The sequence below is a fragment of the Strigops habroptila genome, chromosome 1 (genome assembly GCF_004027225.2).
Source record: "Strigops habroptila isolate Jane chromosome 1, bStrHab1.2.pri, whole genome shotgun sequence".
NCBI classification, from domain to species: Eukaryota; Metazoa; Chordata; class Aves; order Psittaciformes; family Psittacidae; genus Strigops; species Strigops habroptila.
In genome coordinates, this window is record NC_044277.2 from 38487515 (window position 1) to 38507174 (window position 19660).

The window sequence follows — 19660 nt, forward strand, 5'->3', positions numbered from 1 at the left end:
GAGCTCTTCATTTGCAGTCATTGGTTGATTTACATAGAATGCATCATAGCTGGCTGTCTGAACTGGTTTCAAAGAAACAGCATTTGCATTAAGAAGCCTTTAAGGATGCTTGCACCTTAGTGCCATGTCTCATGACACATCATATGTACCTCCTGTGTAGACAAACTTTCTTCCTAGCGAAGGTGTGCATGATGGTAAATACTACTTTGAACATTAAGGCGGCTGTTGCTCTGAGCAGTGGAGTGTCTAGTGTACTGTCTAGTCTTCAAATGTGTTTGCAAAGGCATAGAGGACGGTAAGAATATATTTCACATTGGTTTTTCCTCCTGTATTAGCCTGAAAGAAAGCCAAGCATAAAATTGATCCCCTAACAGAGAACAGACATACATGTAACATGTAAATCTTCCCCAATAATGGGCACAAAGCTAGTCTTAAGCTGAATTACTGCCTTTCATCACCTCTATTACTATCCTTCTCTTAATAATCTTTGGCATCTTCATGTTTTGTTTGATGTTCTCAGCTTCTTTCAACTCAAATCATCTTTGAGATGGAATTTAAAGACAGTGTTTAAACAGAGCTGTAGCGCATGGGTTTACCACTCCATTTTACGTTAGTGACAAAGCAGTGTTGGACTGGGCTTACTTTCTCTGTAGAACTTCAGGATATGACTTCCTGCAAGGAGCTGTTCTGAAGTTAAAAGACTTGAAATACTCTTTAAAGGGCTCATTACAGCACCAAACATCTGCAGTTGACATTGCCCCAAGATCAGTATTTATTTCTCTGATGGTATTCTCTGCTGCTGGTATTACGGTGTGTCCGAGACAAGCATTCTTCTAAGCTACATTCAGCCAGTCCTTTGGCTGTAGATATCCTGCCTTGGGTTTAACACCTAACATCTATGTTTCTTTAGCATTGCTGAACAATTTTGTCCTGGTTAGGGGATGTTTTTTTCATTCCCTCAATTTTTAATTATGCTGGAGTTTATTTTTAATAACAGAATGCCATTATGTTAAAGCAAACTGGTATTTCAGCTGCATTACTCACTGTGTTTAGCAAATAACTGAATTTTTATGTAATTGATGAGTGTGGTGAAGGAACATGTGGCAAAAGATTAACCCATATCATGCATGCCTGCTGTTACCAGTCTTAATTATGCAGCAGAATTGTCTGCCCTGTTTCTTCACCTTTCATTATATCTATCTATCTATTTCCCAAGTATGTCTATGTGTACGCAAGGAAGAGAGAGAAAAATCACATTCTACACTTGCCTGCAAATGTCTTGGGTGATTTTGGGCACAGCTGTGCTCCTTTGTCATGAGGGGGCTCCTATTGATCTAAACCTCAGAGAGAAAAATACCCTTAACTTTCTTTTGGTTAAATATGGATGGCACATCCTGTTTAGCTCTTAAGTGCATCTGCGGTTTGCTTTCTCCTGTAAAGCATGCTCATACAACAACAGCCCTCAAGCAGCTGCTTCATTGCCTAAAGTAACCTTAGCTTTATAAGGTGGGAGGAAATATCAAGCCAACCTTGTTACTGGTCACATTATCAGTATGCATTAGTACTACATTGGTTTGAGCTCCAGGGATTTCATAGCAAAGCAAACTAGCTTGTCGGGGAACTGAAGGATGACTGCTATAGGCCACAGGCCCTGCGCCCATAAGGCTGAACCACACCAATGCTACACGAAGTCACCATTACTGCCAGTAGGCACTTGCCACAGTGGTTCCAGAGACATATCATTTAGTAACCAAGCAACCCAATTAAAATGGCTCCCAGGATGAACCCAACCACCACTGCAGCCTGAGGCAGTGTAATGGGTTTCTCTCAGTTACAGTACTGCCAGGAAGAAGAGCATGCTGCAGCTCAGATCCACAACTGAAGTTCCCAGCCTTACCCCCATTGCTACTTTTCCTGCAAACTGGAAAAGGTAGAGTTAGCTACATATGCTAGTAAGGGGTACATGAGACTATTTATCACTAAGTGCCAAGCTATGAATTGTTTGCTTTGCATTTTCGTGCAAGTAAATGATTAAGATAGATAGCACCAGCCCCAAGCCAGTTCCAGATCCAAGTTAGTTTTAGAAGAATAGATTAACTGATCCCCCACACCCATCTTACAACAAATAATACCTATACTAAGCTGAAGTCACTTGCTTTGACTTTGGGCTACTACCCAGAGGAAGACTGAAATTCAGTAACCCTGCAACAGAGAAAAAATTAAAAGAAATCACTCAGTAGAACTGGTATTGAAGTAGAGACCACTTAGAGTCTCAGCTGAACATGCCTGTGACCTATTGCAGCGGGCTGACCCCAACAAGCAGCTGAGCCCCCACTGAGTTTCTCACTCGCTCACCCCACAGCAGGATTGGTAACAGAGTGAGAAGGGCAAAAGCTGGGAAATTTTGCAGGTTGTGATATAGTTTACTGAGTGAAGGCGGGAGAAAAAAGCAAATGTGATGCACAATCACTCACCACCTCCCACCAGCAGACTGCTGCCAGCCAGTCTCCAAGCAACAACTACTTTGGAAAGACTCCCTGCAAGTTATTGCTGAATGTGATGATTCTATGATGTCACAGTGTGGAATTTTGCCTTGGTCAGTTTGGGTCAACAGTCCCAGCTGTGTTCCCCCTCAGCCTCTTGGCCACCCCATCCTACTCACTGGGGCAGGGGACAGAGCGAGAAGCAGAGAAGGCCTTGACACTGTTCAACACTGCTCAGCAATAGGAGAAACATGGGTGTGTTATCAACACTTAGTCACAGCTCTCAAACACAGCACCATACCAGCTGCTACAACAAAAGTTAACTCCATCCCAACCAGACCCAGTACACCCAGCAAACTGCAAACAGTTTAAAATGAAAAATGCAACTATACAATTTGTACATGTTGTAGAACAGTCAGGCTGCTATTCCATGCATTAGACTGAAACTATGAAGGAAGTTAAGCATCTTGTCTAAACTATCCTAGATCTACCCTTTAAAACATTTCAACATTGTAGGCAGTAAGATTATTTAGAAAGCAATTTTAAACTATGTCCTATCTTGTCTTTGTTGTTGGTTGAAACTGACCTCAACAAAACAAGCCTCTCTTAGCTCATCTTAAGTACACGCACAGAGTACCTAAAGTTTCAGTCATTTATTTGGTTATTTCTGAATCCTTAAGAACATGGTTAAGGCGAGAGATAAGCACATTAGTTACAATTTGTATAACAAGTAATAAAGAGAGTATCTGTACACTACTTTTATTTAATACGCTTACTTACTGAATGATGCCTTTAGCTATATTCAGCTTAGCTGGCATTCTTGTGTAAACAGTATTTACTAGAACAAAACTATTAACTAGTACTAGCCATACTTCTAAAATGCTATTTCAAATCTATTCTTGCAAACAGAAAGCAGTAAAAATACTCATTTGTCTTAGACATACAAAGCAAAGCATTGTCCTAGATAACAACAAGTAACTTTGCAAGTGACATCTGGTTCCTTTAGTCGCAAGGCTTATAATAGTAGTAAACTAAATAAAAGACCTATGAAAAGAAGTCATAACAATTGGAATTTCACATTTGTCAAGCATATAAGGCTACAAGTTTTACAGTTTGTGAATAAAAAAAGATATGTTGAACTGTAACATTCCCAGCCATTATAGATGCAAGTGCTTGATGCAGCATATCTTCTCTTAGCCTCCAGAAAGGCTCATGTGCAGAAGAAAGAAATCACTGAGTATAATAGCCCAAGTTTAGTGGAATCATCATTATGTATATGTACACACAAGCATACATGATGCAAGTTTAGACTTCAGGAATGGAGTGATCCATCAGGCTTTTCATAATGCTAGTTGCCATCCTAAAGAAAAGGGAAAGGCATTCAGTTTTAAGAGACAACTGTGAAAGACCACTAAAGCTTCTGATCACTATCTTTTAAATTGTATTAAAGGGCTGGGAATGATGAAGGTGGCCTTTTACTCCACTGTTTCTGACAAGTACGTTGCTACTGAAAGCTGCAACAAGCTGCACTCACAGAAGAGAAGGTCACAGAGGAGAAGCCCATGAAACGAAATGTTTTTATTACTCACTGAGGTGCATCACCAACATCTTTCAGGATGTGGGCATGTGTGCAAGGCAGGGTAGTATCACAAACATGAGGGAAGGAGGGCAAGGAGCAAAGGTGGCTGTTAGACCAAACCCCGTTTTTAAGGAAAAGCATACCAAGGGGGCGGGGGGAATGGATACAAAAAACCAACCCTCAATTATACATGAAGCATAATTAATTTCTAGCAACTTCAGAAACATTTTTGCAGGAGAAATTTAGCTGTAGAAAGCCACTGCTGCCAATGGATTAGAAAAAAAATTACCATATCCTCCCAAGAATAATGTTTACGTCACCAGAATCTGCTGCACTACAAACATTTTAGTCTCATGGTAACCCATACTTGGGTTATCCATGTACTGCAAAGTTCTTGGAAATTCAAGTTTAATCAAATTACCTTTAGGAAAGGGTTTTTCAAGAGAAGGAAAGGCAAAGGAGCATTGCTAACATAGGAATAGTTTAAAAACAGAACCAAAACACAGCAGTTTGACTAAAACATCAGATTAAGCACATTTGCAGACTCCCCCCACCCCTCTCCAGCCTTCATGGTAAGTTTGTAATTAGGTCTTATCACAAGTACATTTAACCTACAAAAACCAGTCACTGTCAACTTGATTATAACACCATCATGGCTATGTTGTTTATTACCTACCTCTTTATTATATACTCATAAATACTGGAAGGCATGACAGTAATGGTCACTACATTTCCAGCTGTTGCCAAGATATCTGCAATCTGGGGGTCCTGTTATTAAACAAGAAGTCATATAAGCAACATTACTCAAGCTGACTAACAAAGCAGTAGTTCAAGAGCTTTTTCTAGACCCATTTTATGCAGCTTAACAGACCCACAACTCCTTGGTTGGAGTATTTAACCTTTAGGGCAAATCACTGAACTTGCAATACCACTTCTGGGTGTTTGGTTATCAGTATCTTGCATGAACTGACTGGAGAAGGGATATAGACATTATACACAGAATTCCTACTAGAGTTTGACACAGGCTGGCAGGAAGAAGCTTAGGTTTCTTTGCCAGCAAACTTAGACTAAAGATAAAAACTGAGTGTTGGACAGAAAGAGGCAGAGGAAGGGAATGACTTGCCCTGCCTACAGCTACAAAACTGCAGAGAAGCCACAAAACACATACATCTTTCCAATCAAGTGAAATTACCTCTCATGACTTACTTTCTTATTTTATGGCCACTGAATAACATGTTATAATCCTCTCCAAACACAATTACTATATGCACACAAAAGGCTCACACCCACAGCATGCTATTTATTTTACCTTCAATCCAATCACATTCTGGCCATTGATTTCACAGATGTTGTGCTCTGTAAGAAGTCCGTTTCTCGCAGCAGAACTGTCTTTCACTATTGAGGTTATTTTTCCATTCTTGAATATGAAACCAACATGCCCCGTGCTGTCCTTATGCATAGTAATAATTCGTTCAAAAGGCCTACAAGACATTTAAAATGCAAAACCGTGTGTTCAGTCTCCTAAACCACAGAAAGAACCACACGCACTATTTCAGCATCTTAGACTTACTAAAAGATCTAAGAGACTCATACATCACCTACAATGAAAAGTAGATGGGTTTAACTTCATTTTGTTAATTTTGCTATATTAATATATACTTGTTTATAAACCTTACATGTTTTCCCTGTTTTACAGGGAAATCCACCATCTGGATTAATAATAATAATACAAAAATCCCATACGACACCCACCCACCCACCACAACCAAACACAAATGTCCATTAAAAATTAAGTTTTCTCTACAAACATTACAAGGTAGATAAAACAGCACAGGCAGTTTTAACTGCTGTAGGTATGCCACAGGATTCTGGAGTACGAAGCTTACCCAACATCATTTCTACTGCTCTACAGACAATAAACTTTTAAATTGTGTCTTAAAAAGCTAGTAAATCATTACTTCAGTTTAAATTCTGTATTGATTCATCAAGCATACTTTTTAATGAAACTGGCATTAATTCATATATAAGCAAGAGTTCAGAAGACTACTATCACAGTAAAAAATGCAGATGTATTCACTAATACAGCAAATATTTTGGCACCATCTTTTATTGCTTTCTCAATTAGTAGAAGCAAAAGTCAAGACAGCAGGGAACTCCTGAATTCAGAATTTAAATCCAATTTGTGCTATCGTTCCTTAGTTTACCTTGAAAAATGTTATGCCCCCATCACGCACACCCATGCAAGCATGCACAGGAAGTTTACAAGCTGACAACTACTTGGACTGTTCCCCACAAAAGGGAACATTTCTGAGGATCTTTACTATTGAAGTACATGGACAAACAGATTTTGTTATGCTGGCAGTCCTGCTCAAGCAAGGGGAGACCCAAACCCCACCGAATTACTCTGAGACAGATGATGACAATCCACGTCTGTAGCTGGCTTTACCTGTCCCGAATGACCATTGAAATCCTTTCTCCAGAAGCCTGTTTCAGAACTTTATGTGCTTTATCAGAACTCCATCCTGCACAGTTTTCACTATTGATCTGCAGGACCTGGTCCCCAAACCGCAGACCAGCGAGGGATGCTGGAGAGTTTGCCTGAACTAGCTGGACAAATATACCCTATAAAAGGAGAAAAAAAAATAAATCAATAAATAAAGCAGAGAAGTTCTTCCTTAAAGCTGAAGACCAGTGACAGAACACACAGCCCTTTAAGGTTTTCCGTTCTCTGTGTAGTACCAACCAACCAGACAGAAGCACTTGGTAATCACCTCTCTTTAAAAGGCGCTTTTGAAATTTCAGTCTGTTTCTAGATGGTTTTAAGAGGCTGACAGATAATTAATGCTAGAATGAAGTTCAGAAATGGGCAAATCTGTTCTGTCTAGACATTAAAGACACAAGTATAACATTAAAACCTTACTTGAAAGGGTAAACACTATTCTAAGAAGAAATTTGAACAACTGGATCAAGACAGACTAGTGGTAAATTTGAGTATCTCCTTATGCATTTAACTAATAATTCTTTTACCAGACTTCAGAGTCTATATATAGCTGCAGAAACAGATCAGCAATGCTAGGAACTCTATGGCAGATTTTCCTTCTTTCACAACCATGTTAGTTTTCAACTTTTTATCAATTATGATTTGTTAGCACCTCACATAAGAAAACAAGGCACTAAAGTTATTTCTAGTCAAAGTACCCCTAAAAACCAAGTGAGGTATAGCAAGGAAAGCTGCAGACAATACTGGGGGAAGGGGAGGAGGGGGAAGAACAGAGTAATGTCTTCCACGTTGAGAATCAAAAAGTGCTGAAACAGAGAAGCTCCAGAGCAGGTTTAAGGATCTTCTTGCTGCTATATTCACATCAAGGAAACAATCCTACTCTGAAATTACTCCTTACAGCAACACGCTGCAAGAATTGATAAAAGAGGAACTACTTCTAGGCCATGGGCAGTTCTCTGCATACTGCTGAACTTTAAGCACTGCCCAGTGTTTCCACAAAGCTAGAGACAAGAAGTCTTGAACTGCTAACAAGTATCACAGCTGCTCTGAAGGACAGTATCATGCTCTGAAGTGGAAAAAAATATTACAAGACAATTTTGTGACCATACACTAAATCCACTACTAATTTAATCCTGCAGTAAGATCTTTATAAGCAAAAAGCAAGCTTCTGTACTTACATTGTCAACTGACTTCAGGCGAAGTCCCATTTTGCCATCTTGATCTTTACATAAAATGACTTCACGGATGCCTTGCTTAATTTCCGCTCTGCGAATTCCAATATCATTTCCAGTCACTGGAGCTACCATGTAATTAGTAGAAGGTCGTGTTACCAGTTGCTGATTAAAACAAAATAGCCAGACAACTTAGTTTCAACTTTTTTAAATAATTATAAATCAATTTATATGAAGTGATATTAAGAAAAAGCAAAAATAAAACCAACACACAAAGTTAGTCACAACACCAGCTCTTTGCCTCCCTGCCCCCAACACTGGAAATACACTGCTTAGTTTAAGGCCAGGTTAAAATAAGGCACTATTACTTAAAACAATTCATTTATCAGTCATATATGCTACTTAAGACAAATAGCCTAGTCTCTAGAACACTAAATATACATATAGTCTTTATACTTTTGCTTTCTAAAACATGCTTGACTGGTACTTACACCCTGCGGCTGAGCAGCTGCTACTGGTAAGTTTCTCTGCACCTCTTCCTCACTGAGGCTCAGGCCCATATACTGAGAAAGTTCTGGATACAATCTAGGGTACAAACCTATAGGAGAAAAACAGAACAAAACAAAAGTCAGTACAATTGTTGGTTTAACAGAACGAGCAGTTACTGCTTTCACATGTACAATTACAATAGCACAAGACTTGAAATAACATACTTTATTTGAAAATTGAGATGGCAGAGCCACTTGAATTAGGACTGTTATTCTAGCCCAGTTTAGAAAAGTAACACAGCTTAAAATATCCAGCAGGAGCTTTCTCTACACCAGAGGGGAGTGGGGTGCAGGGAACAGGAGGAAAGGATGTTAAACCAACAGACTTGTCAGACCTTGAGTGGAACCACTCTGGAAATAAGCTTGATATTGCTCTTAACATTCCACAGGTAATTAACTGGTGCCATTTAGCAGAAGGCAGTTAGGAGAAATCTTAAGAGCCCACCTTCTGTTCTCACAGAATCGCAGGGGACAGAAAAGGCTGCTTGGGAAGCTCGTGGTGTAAGGGACAGCCCCGGAAGCCAGCAGGCTCCCCACTTCACAAAGCTTCGGTTTCTAGTGTTCATTTAGGGGTACGTGTATCAAACCAGCTATTTTAAGAATCCGCATTTGACCAGAAATGGAAAGTAACTTTTCTAGGAAGGAACAAATGTCATTGCAAGGTGAATTCCAGTACAAATGAGACTTTTTTCACTCCTTTGCACTTTCAGTGGTCATGTTTGCATGCTGCTTCAGGAGAGCTGTCTGATCTTATTTCCAGATTGATCTATCAGCTTGTAGTTTCACCAATATCAACTAATAAGATTTTAATGACTATTTCTTCTATTTTTGCTTGCGTTTTCAAGCCCCTGGAGTTATACACAACTAATGCTGCACAAGACTTCTGCAGCTACTTGATCGATTTTGTTCCTCATCAAAGACCACAACACGGGATGCATCTTTGCTTGCTGTATTACATTTTCCTTCAAAACAGTGACCTCCAAATAGCAGAACACATCCAAAAGCTCTTGATGTTGTATATTCTCCTGCCTCTGCCAGAACAGAGGGATTCCTAGCAGGGTTGGCACATCCTATAGATGGAGTAGGCCTCCCTTTTTTGGGATATATTGAGCAATTAACCACTCTTCAGCCGTACACAGCTCCTGAGCAATCCATGCAAAGCTGACGTCAAAATTATGGCATCTGGCCAGCATGCACAGAAACTGCAGGAGAATTAAAATTCTGGACAGGGAACAAGGAACAAGAAGGGAACTGAAGCTGAACCATCTTGGTTCCTCACCCTGTCTAATAATAAAGCTACCTTCTAAACCTCCAGAAGGTTGCTGAAGTGAACTCAGATCTGGTGAGGTTATGTCAGCTAAGTATCTGTTCCCGAAAGGATCTATGCCAGGCAGCTCTCTGGCAAGCTATACAAACTCCTGCCTTAAAGTCACCAGCATCCAGAGGGCAATGGGAGACAAAGTTCCAAGCTTTAATATCTGATTCACCAGCATTCCTGACAGCCGTTACAGCACTGCTGCTGGTCATGCTGGTTAGAGGCTTTAGACTTTTTAGACCAAGTGTAACTTACTAACCCAGAGCTCTGACCTCAGACATACCTGTCCACCTTTGTGGAAGTACATGGGAGAAAAGCAGGAGAAAGGGATACAAGTCATTCAGCTTTAGGTCTGATCGCTTTCCCACCAGACATCTGATCCCAAAAATCTGCTGGAAGCTTAATGTCGACAGCATGACAAGATTAAGTTCCAGCTTCCTTGGCCCTTCACTGCTGACAGATTTGTGTTTGTCTGCTCCTAATTAAGATTGTATGAAGAGAAAAGGCAGATGCATGCTGCCCTCTAAAGCTTGAAGATATACATGTGATAAGTAACAACAACTGTTTGAGGCAAGAGTTAAAACTAGCTCAAATGGTACCAACAGCAAATCTTGTTATACCAGGCTCACTTGGAAAAGGTTTCAAAAAGTTGAGAGAAGAGTTAGTGTTGGTCAAAACTTCCTTTTATAAGCAAACACTGTTTTTGACTCCTGTAGCACCTTACAGGGTGGATATTGGCACTTCCTAAAGGCATGGTCTCACCCTTTGTAAACAGGACTACATATTTGTAGGCGTTTTTGACTGTTCTGTTAACTTTAGGGTTTCATAACAACTATCCACAACATCAGGATACTACAGAGAACATGAGCTTACCTCCATCATGAGGAATAGGAGCAGAAGCTTCAGACAAGATTGCTGGATTAGCTGGATTTGAAGAAAAGGCAGTCTGAGCCTAAAAACCAAAGAAACTCACATTATCTTGCACAGGAAAAGAAAAACAATCTACGATATTTTTATTAGGTAGGCAGGAAACTAATTATTTTCTTTTTTCTCATACATGCTAGTTACTATTCATCTTGAAGTTCTGAAGTAAATCTTTCTTTGAAATAAATAACTTTAACGCTGTAGTAGCATAAAACTATTTTGGTAGATCTGAGATATCTTCCTCACAGACAAGGCTACTAGATAATACAGAAAAGCTATACTGTCAACCTGTTCCATTTTTGTCATCAAGCAAATTAAAGAGCCTTAAAAGACACATTAAGCTTTGCTGACAAAGTTTAAGGTATGACCTTTGGCAACATTTTGCAATTACTTTTTTTTTGCTGGATAGCAGTAGCTTTATCTCTTTACCATTTACAAACATTATTCATGACTTCTGCCGTAGTCCATTACAGGTTGCAAGTCCCACACAATCCAATGCTACTACTTTAATACCTTCTGAAAGAAATGGACCTTCTAAGATGATTTTTTTTTCTACAGAAGTTGCCACTACAGTAAACACACTAAGCTTGATTTCTATATTGCTTACTGACTCATAAATAGAAGAGACCATACAAGGCAAGCCAGTTTCCTTCTTTCTCAATACCTCAGCTACTATTTTTTTGGTCTTGTGTAATCATGACCAGTGAAAAACGCTGAAAAAGGTTGAATGCCAAAGGTGGGAGGGAAAATACTAAATACACAGTGAAACATTATGCTGAACAGGACACATAAATCATCTAACATAACGTGATGGTCGAATTACTTAATGTTTTTAAGGAAATCATGCTTAAAAATAGAAGACTTCATAGTCCTCTCTCCAGGAAGTTGTTTTTAGAAAAAAGTTTCAGCACAAGAATGACTCATTATTTCAGAATATCAGATGTATTTAGAAGAATAGCCTCCAACTGGACAAAAAGAACAAGCTAGAATATTTAATGTATCAAGTCTGTCTCTTTTAACCAGCGGTCATTTTAATCTCACTCACTTTTTGTGGATACAGACTTTGTCATTCAGTACTCTGCCCCCTTTTCTGCTAGAGTGCTCTCAAACATATTAAAAAAGGCATTTTTATAATGCACTTTTGGAGAGAGGCAAATAATTTAGCTTTTGCTACCTGCTGTGGCCAACACGTCGAGGGAGCTGATTCTCCCCCTTTATTCTCATGAGACCCCACCTGCAGTACTGTTCAGCTCTGGGGCACTTAACACAAGAGAGAGTGAGTCCAGAGGAGGCCAAAAAGACTATCAGAGGGCTGAAGCACCTCTGCTATGAGGACATGCTGAGAGAGTTGGGATTGTTCAGCCTGGAAAAGGCTCTGGGGAGAGCTGCTTAGAGCAGCTTCCAGTACCTAAAAGGGGCTTATAAGATGGGGACAAACTTTTTAGCAGGGCCTATTGTGATAGGACAAGGGGTAATATTGGCTTTAAATTACAAGAGAATAGATTCAAATGCGATACATGGAAGGAAATTTTTGGGTGGTGAAACACTGGAACAGGTTGTCTGGAGAGGTGTCCCTGGAAACGTTCAAGGCCAGGCTGGATGTGGTTCTGAGCAACCTGATCTAGTTGAAGATGTCCCTGCTCGTTGCAGGGGGGTTGGACAAGATGACCTTTAAAGGTCCCTTCCAGCTCAAATTATTGTATAACACCAGGAAAAATATCAGTGAAAATGTAATGGCTTAATTATTACATTTACCACAATTTTAAACTGCAATCTATAAACTCTAGCAGTTGGTCATTAACAGGCTGAAGGAGCACATTCATGGCTCCAGGGTACTTTTTTTTTTCCCCTCCACGTCAGCATTACCTGACTGTAGATAAAGGACTTTGGTAAGATAATAATGGGGTGGGCAGACACAACAAGGAGAAATCCCAACACAGCACTCACAACTTCAAAAGCCCCACCCCACACATACAAACACAGGTCTGAGGCTGAGGCAATCCACTCTGGGAGAGCACAGGAGAGTTAGAAAGCTCTTCTGTGCAACTTGCTTGATTGCTTCCCAGTGAGAAGGACAAGGACAGAAGTAGCAGCCACCCTAAAATGCAGCAGAACTCCCTGCTGTTGTTTAAACTGGGAGAGAATCCAGTTTAAGTTTAGGAAAGAAAAATGGAAGTTAGGTACAATGCTGAAGAAAGCAAGGAAACTTCTCATAAAATACATTCATGTGGAATTTCTTATGGAGCTTTTATTCATTAAGATGTTTTTCATTATTCTGTTTCACAGATGTTTCCATCCTCTCCTAATAAAGCCACCAATATTCTTATACATAAAGTGTTTTATAGAGACGCAATAATCTTGGAAGTATTGTGAGAACTGGTCACTACCATGCAACAGCCAGAGGACAAGTCTGATTCCAGATAATGTCAAGAGAGCCACTGCTCTTTTTTTGTGCCAAACTGACCATGAAGACTTTCTGCCACAGGTTTGGGCACCAAGAGTGAGACACAGCAGGTTTATTAATTCTGTCAACACCTATCCATCACATCAGAGCTGAAGGACAAGAAGAGACTGTCTATGTTTGTTTACTTAAGATCAAGTATTTATACTTAAAAAAAAAAACCCCACACAAACATATCAACACATTAAAAGCAAATTACTATAAATGAATACACAAAACATAAATATGCCAAACAGTAGTGAAATAAGCATTAATCATATTATATCAAGCTACAAAGTAAACAGTTTGTCTTTTCCCTTTTAGAGTGTGATGGTAAAACAAACTCTCACCTACAATAAGTCTCCCCTTACCTGGATTAAATATCATCAGTTACATTACTGCCATCAAAACTCATCTTATTAAAGCCCACCATACCTGAATAACTTTGTCCACCTTCAGATCTTCCAGGGAAGGATAGAGAGACATTTTGATGCAGTCTCACTGGGTAGCGGGAAGGCCAAAACAAAAAAGGGGGAAGCAAACAAACAACAGGGTTAGTCCTCAGAGATATTTACTGAGCATTACAACTTAAAAAAGAAAAAGAAAGCAGACATAGTGCTGAACAAGTGATCTGTGACCCGCAAGTCTTAGCACTACAGATACCTAGCACTGCAATAAATTCCATTAAGACTACCCATTTAATCTACTATCAATAACAGCCTTTGCTTAGTAAGCTTTATTTACTATACTTAGTGTTGTCATAGGTCTCATTCATGAGAAAGCCTATACAGAGAATACCATTTCACATGATGTATTTCAAAGGCAGACTTTAGGAAGCCATGACGCAGTGACGATGAGGGTTAAGAGGAAAAATCTGATCACCCTCCTCCTACTTCTCCTCCCAACTGGGACACTATTTTTATACAACTGCAGAAGCTTTCACTCTGTTATCCAAAGTATCTAAACATTTTCATCAGTTCTGATACTCCAGTGTACTGATTTTGGCTGGGATAAATTTCTTTACTAGTAGCTGGTACAGTGCTGTGTTTCGAATTCAGTATGAGAATAACGTTGATCTCACACTGATGTTTTTAATTGTTGCCAAGTAGTGTTTACGTTAAGTATTTTCAGCATCTCATGCCCTGCCAGCGAGAAGGCTGGAGGAGCACAAGAAGTTGGGAGGAAGCACAGCTGACCTGAACTGGCTAAAGGGATATTCCATACCACAGAATATCACGCTCGGTATATAAACTGGGGGGTGGGTCAGCCAGCCAGGGGGTGCTGCTTGGGAACTGGCAGGGCAACAGCTGGCAAGTGGTGAGCAATTGCACTGTTCACCACTTGTTTTGTATATTCTAATTCTTTTATTATTATCATTATTATTTTCCTCCTTTTCTGGCCCATTAAACTGTCTTTATCTCAATCCATGAATTTTCTCCCTTTTACTCTTCTGATTCTCTCCCCCACCCAACACGAGGCGACGTGAGTGAGCAGCTATGTGGTACTTAGTTGCCAGCTGGGGTCAAACCATAACAACCAGTAAGAAACCACTAAAGAGAACTGGCTTCCCATGTCCGTTTGCAACACATTAAGTGCAGCAGGAGACCATAAACCAGTGAGATTCAGTCAGCGGTAAGTTACAAAACACATGGAGCTTCAGGCTGGCTGTCATGTGATGTTGGGAAAGCCCTGTGACAACTTAGCACGAAGTAATCCAACAAAAGAAAGCCAAGGAGGGGGGAGGTGATGCAGGGTGCAAAAAGACAAGCAACCCACTTCACATGATCCTCTAAGGCGCCACGCCGACGTCCAGCTCTGCTACAGGCAGGCACCTGAGGCTTCAGGAAATCACAGTTTTACAGAGCTCCTTCACGCACAGTCTCACCAAGGTCAGCTGAACTTCTCAAAACCGTAATAAATTTCACATCAACATATGGGAATATTTTAATGTGGCAGGGAGGATGGGGGCTAGGGTGGGGGAAGACAGAAACAGTACACAACGAAATTTGATATAGTTTTGCAAGTTACAGAAGGCACACAGAACACAGTTAATCAGACAGCTCTATTAAAAAGCTTTCGGTTTGGGGATTCTTTTTCTCATCCAAAGAACAGAGGTCCTTATTCATGCAGCAATTTAGCACTCCCTCCAAAGTGACCACTGCATAAGTCCTTCCACTATGGATTCTCTAAATGCAGATATTAACTTGATTGAAAGAAAAAAAACTACACACACTCATGCCTAATGTGATACTGCAGTAAGACAATAGACATCTCTTCATATTACAGTAAGCTCTCAACAGCTTTTTCTATTTGTTCAGCAGTGTCCAACAGCTTCAGTATCATGTCAAACTACAACTAAAACTTCAAAAAAGCATGCCCTAGATGTGACAGAGATCTAAACTGTGAGCACGTGGCCAGTTATGTTGTAATACTTAATTGCCACTGATATTTTTCATTAATTGTCGCAACTAAACCAAACACACTTGAAGCCTGGAAGCTTTATAAATTAAACATACACATGTAAAACCAGTTTAAAGTTCTGTTTCCTGCAGGCAGGAAAAGAGGGCAGGCCAAGAACAGTGTGCTCCCAAAGACGTCACCCTGTTGTAGTGCAATGAGAAGCAGCACAAGAGCAGCATTTTGCAGATGGTGATCTCAGACACAGGCACAGCCATGGAGCACAGCACAGGGTCTGCTGGGTTCCTCATCCCACTGACCAACGTCCATGCCACAAACCCCAGCATGTCTACACCTCAGCCAGCTTTAGTTCTGCTCCACAGACCAGTCTCACTCTGCACACAATTACTGGTGACATTTGTCACAGACAGGATACCTCAACATTCCTCTCGCATACAAAGAGGAACATGGTGCTTTCTGTAGCAAAGTATTAGCAAAGCTAAACATATATTAGTTCTCAGATCACATAAGACAACACTCCAACAGCTTATTTTGCCACCTTACAACCTTCCCAGCCACCTCCCCTCCACAGCCAAGGCCTCACAAACCCAAGTGTTTGTCATAGAATCACACAACAGTTTGAGGTGGGAGGGACCTTAAAGATCAACTAGCTCCAGCCATGGGCAGAGACACCTTCCACTAAGGTTGCTCAAAGCCCCATCCAACCCAGCCTTGAACACTGCCAGGGATGTGGCAGCCACGGCTTCTCTCGGCAACCTGTGCCAGTGTCTCACCACCCTCACAGTGAAGAACTTCTTCCTAATGTCTAATCTAGATCTACCCTCTTTCAGTCCTGTCACTACACGCCCTTGTAAAAAGTCCCTCTCCAGATTTCATGTAGGCCCCCTTTAGGTATTGGAAGGGTCCTATAAGGTCTCCCCACAGCCTTCTCCAGGCTGAACCACCCCAGCTCTCTCGGCCTGTCTTCAGAGGAGACAGGCTCCAGCCCTCCAATCATCTTCGTGGCCTGCTCTGGACTTGGTCTAACAGCTCCATGTCCTTCTTATGTTGACGACCCCAAGCTGAATGCAGTACTCCAGGTGGGGTCTCACAAAGCAGAGTAGAGAGGGATAATCACCTTCCTCAACTTGCTACCAAGCTGCCAAGGAGCTCATGGGCTAGATCCCTCATCTTAATCTCACCAGTCACTGGTTTTGGTTTTCCCAACTAAATAGCCAGAACAACTGTCACCACTGTAACTGCATCCAGTGAGCTCGTAACTTTTGCATATGGCATTTTCAATTTCTGCACAGGCATTGTAACACAAATACCCCTCATTAGGTAACGCAAGATCCACAAAAACACAGCATTTAGTTTAAAATAACAATTGCCATTGCCAGGGACCACCAGTAATTGCAGGAAGAACTTGTCCATGACTTCTGTGCAACATTATTCACAGTATAAACAAGACTTGCAGCAGGCACTAACGGCTTTAGGAACTTGGCAGTGGCTACCATGAAACATGAGTCACTATAACCTCCTTTTCTTTTGAAAATCTACACTGACATCAGAACAGTCTTCCTTGATCATTTCCATATTCCCACTTCTTGCAAGGAACACAAACATTTAGGAAAGCAAAAGTGAAAGCCAGAGGAAGAGTGTGGGGCAGGAGGGACAGCCGTAACTCAGCCGGTGACCTACACAACCCAGTAGCAAAGACCTCTCCCCATCTCTCAGTGCCCTTGGCTGGAAAGTCTGACTACCAGCGCCCATCAGTACGTCCCACTAAGCAGATCCTGTTTGCTAAAGGGAAGTGCCATGCCGCTGACCAGAGACCCGTAGAAAGGCAGCACTCGTGACACCCTGAGGCTGGCAGCAGGAAGTCTTACGGGTAGGAGTGATCCCAAACTGCCCTCAGTGGCGTGGCTGGGAGGAAACAGGCTTCTAAACAAGCTCTCCAGGTTGGAAAACACGAAGATGAACCCAGCACGGGATCCAACTGAACCCCAACTCTGGCCAGTCTGTAGCAACTGCTGTCTCCCAAAGCACCAGCAGCAAATACTGGAGGAAGGAATAAAAAATCCTAAACCAAACTAAACAATGGCACCCACAAGTGATTTCTACCTGTGAGCGTAGAAAAATTACAGCAAGCCACAAAGCCAACCCCTACGCTGAACCTTAGAAGTTCATGACCCCCAAAATTCATTTTTAGAGTAGATCCAGAACAAAACAACCTGGAGGTCACACTGAGATATCAGGAACTGAGCAACACTGTTTTGCAAGACAAATTCTCCACTAACACCTCAGTGTCTCCCTTCTGAAACATACCTAATTAGCCTCTGAGCAACCGCTCTCATTACACGCTCAGCTCTGAAATCTGCTGCCTCCATTTCAGACCTGAAGCAGGGCTCGCTTGCCCGAAAAGGCACGTCGCATCATTTAACAACACTGAGCCCGTATTTTTAAAGACGTTGTTGAGAACGTCCGAGCCTCCTTACGGGAACTGGCCGAGAAGTACGGCCCTGACGCAATGACCGCGGAGCCTGACCGAGAGAGAGGTCAGGAGAACCCCAAAGCCCAGGACGGCGGCGGGATGCGGACACAGACACACAGGCGCTTACTTACTCGCTGTTCTCTCCGGCCGCCAACGTAGGAGCCCCCCGGGGAGGCAGCACCCCTCACCCGGCATCGTGCCCCCCACCCCCAGCCCCCGTTCTCTCCCGGCCGGCTCTGGGGAGCGGTCGCCCGCGGGAGTGCGACACGGCCCCCGGCAGGAGCGGGGACAACGCTGCGCTCGCAGGAAGCCGGCTCGGCACCGGCCCACCCTCCCTCACCCCCCCTCCCTCCGCCATGCCCGGACGCCGCATTCACAGCCCTCCCCCCAGTCCCCTTCCCCTCCCGCCGCCGAGGACGGGCCGCGGCCCCGGGCCCGCACGCAATGGGCCGCGGGAGAGGGAACCCCGCCAGTAGGCCCCGGCCACTCCTTACCTCCGGCCCAGGCGGCGGCGGCTGTTCAACGGGACCCTCAGCGCGGAAACGGGCGGCAGCGGCTCCCCTCCGTCCCGGCAGCGCCGCTATGAGACGAGCGGGGTGGTGGCGGAACTAGCCCGGCCCCGCGCATGCTCCGGCGGCGGCGGAGGGGGCCGGGCGGGGAAGGGGCTGGGGGTTGTGAGGTGGCGGGTCGGGAGGCCGGGAGTAGGAGGCTCAGCGCCCTTAGAAACGGCTCCCGCTGCTGGCAACGCTCCCGTCTGCCGCTTGTTTTATTTATCCGATGGCTCCCCACTGGCATTCTTCAGTTCTGCACTGTACATCACTCGTTTGCCTTTATTAGTTCACAGCTGTTATCTTAATGAAGGAAAAGTGTATTTTTTCATTCATTTTCGAATATTTTTATCACCCGTTCCCGGTCCTGTAATAAAGCACGCTCTGCTAACTGGAGGTTGTGGCTGCCCCATCCCTGCTCAGGCCTGGTTGGGCAGGGCTTTGAGCAACTCAGTCCCTGCCCGTGGCAGCGGGTTGGAACTAGATGAGCATTAAGGTCTTTTCCAACCCAAACCATTCTGTGATTTATGATTCTATGAGCTGCCATGTATCAGCTTTGTTTCCCATGTTTGCTGGCCTGGTGTTGGCGAGTTGTGACATGCCAGAGTGACAGTGACTATGTCACCTGGCCCATGGTCCAGTGCCTGCATGGGCCTTCTCCCATTGGAACGCCTCTGATGCTGAGCACATCTCCTGGAGAAGCTCCCCAGGAGAAACCATGATGTAAATATACCAGGGACAGGAAAATCCCAGAACGAGCTTGGAAAGAGGCTTTCATACTGAATTACCATAATTATTCCATTTGCCATTTGCCTTATTTATAGCATGAACTTCTCTAGCTTCAATTTTCAGTCTTTAAAATCCTTCTTCACTAGGATTCTTTGCTTGCTTCTTTGCCTGTTCTCAAATCTTGTCCATCATATAGGTCATTAAATGTGTTCAGCACCCTAAAGCTTCTCTTCAGCTAAGAAACCAGTGTTCTGTGAAGGAGTTTTATCAGTTTGCCAGCACTGATAAGCACAGACTAGAGGTTTGCTCCCACCTCTAGTCTCTTTCTCCTGTCCTCAGCCAGTCACAGCAGTTGTCAGGCTCTTCTGTGGCACAGCTTACCTCACTGCTCCAGCAGAAATCAAATCCACCAAAAAACATGAATGTTTTTCTGCTGGGTTAGAGAACCAAACCAGCAACAAAAGGATCTTGCAAGCACCAGCACCACCCAGAGCAAGGGAAGAGAGGATGTGGCTGGAAACGGCAGAAAGG

The 19660-nt window shown here is 42.6% G+C and overlaps 1 protein-coding gene across 1 annotated transcript; it reads right to left on the reverse strand.

The window, feature by feature from the left end:
• Window positions 1-3121: 3121 nt before the first annotated feature.
• Window positions 3122-18494, reverse strand: SDCBP (syndecan binding protein). Its single transcript, XM_030507512.1, has 9 exons — window positions 18347-18494; window positions 13397-13462; window positions 10471-10549; window positions 8226-8332; window positions 7741-7899; window positions 6509-6684; window positions 5372-5543; window positions 4739-4830; window positions 3122-3843 (listed from the first exon to the last, which is right to left on the reverse strand). Exons 2-9 carry the CDS (start codon window positions 13445-13447, stop codon window positions 3789-3791), a joined length of 891 nt encoding a protein of 296 aa, XP_030363372.1. The 5' UTR covers window positions 13448-13462; window positions 18347-18494; the 3' UTR covers window positions 3122-3788.
• Between the last annotated feature and the right edge of the window lie 1166 nt (window positions 18495-19660).

Bases quoted from the DNA above. Each gene is read 5' to 3' on its own strand.
- SDCBP (XM_030507512.1), bottom strand. From the start codon at position 13,447: ATGTCTCTCTATCCTTCCCTGGAAGATCTGAAGGTGGACAAAGTTATT. The intron at 8,333-10,470 runs GTAAGCTCATGT...TTTCTCCTATAG, and splicing joins TCCTATTCCTCATGATGGAG to GTTTGTACCCTAGATTGTAT. The intron at 5,544-6,508 runs GTAAAGCCAGCT...AATGTCTTGTAG, and splicing joins TCAATGGTCATTCGGGACAG to GCCTTTTGAACGAATTATTA.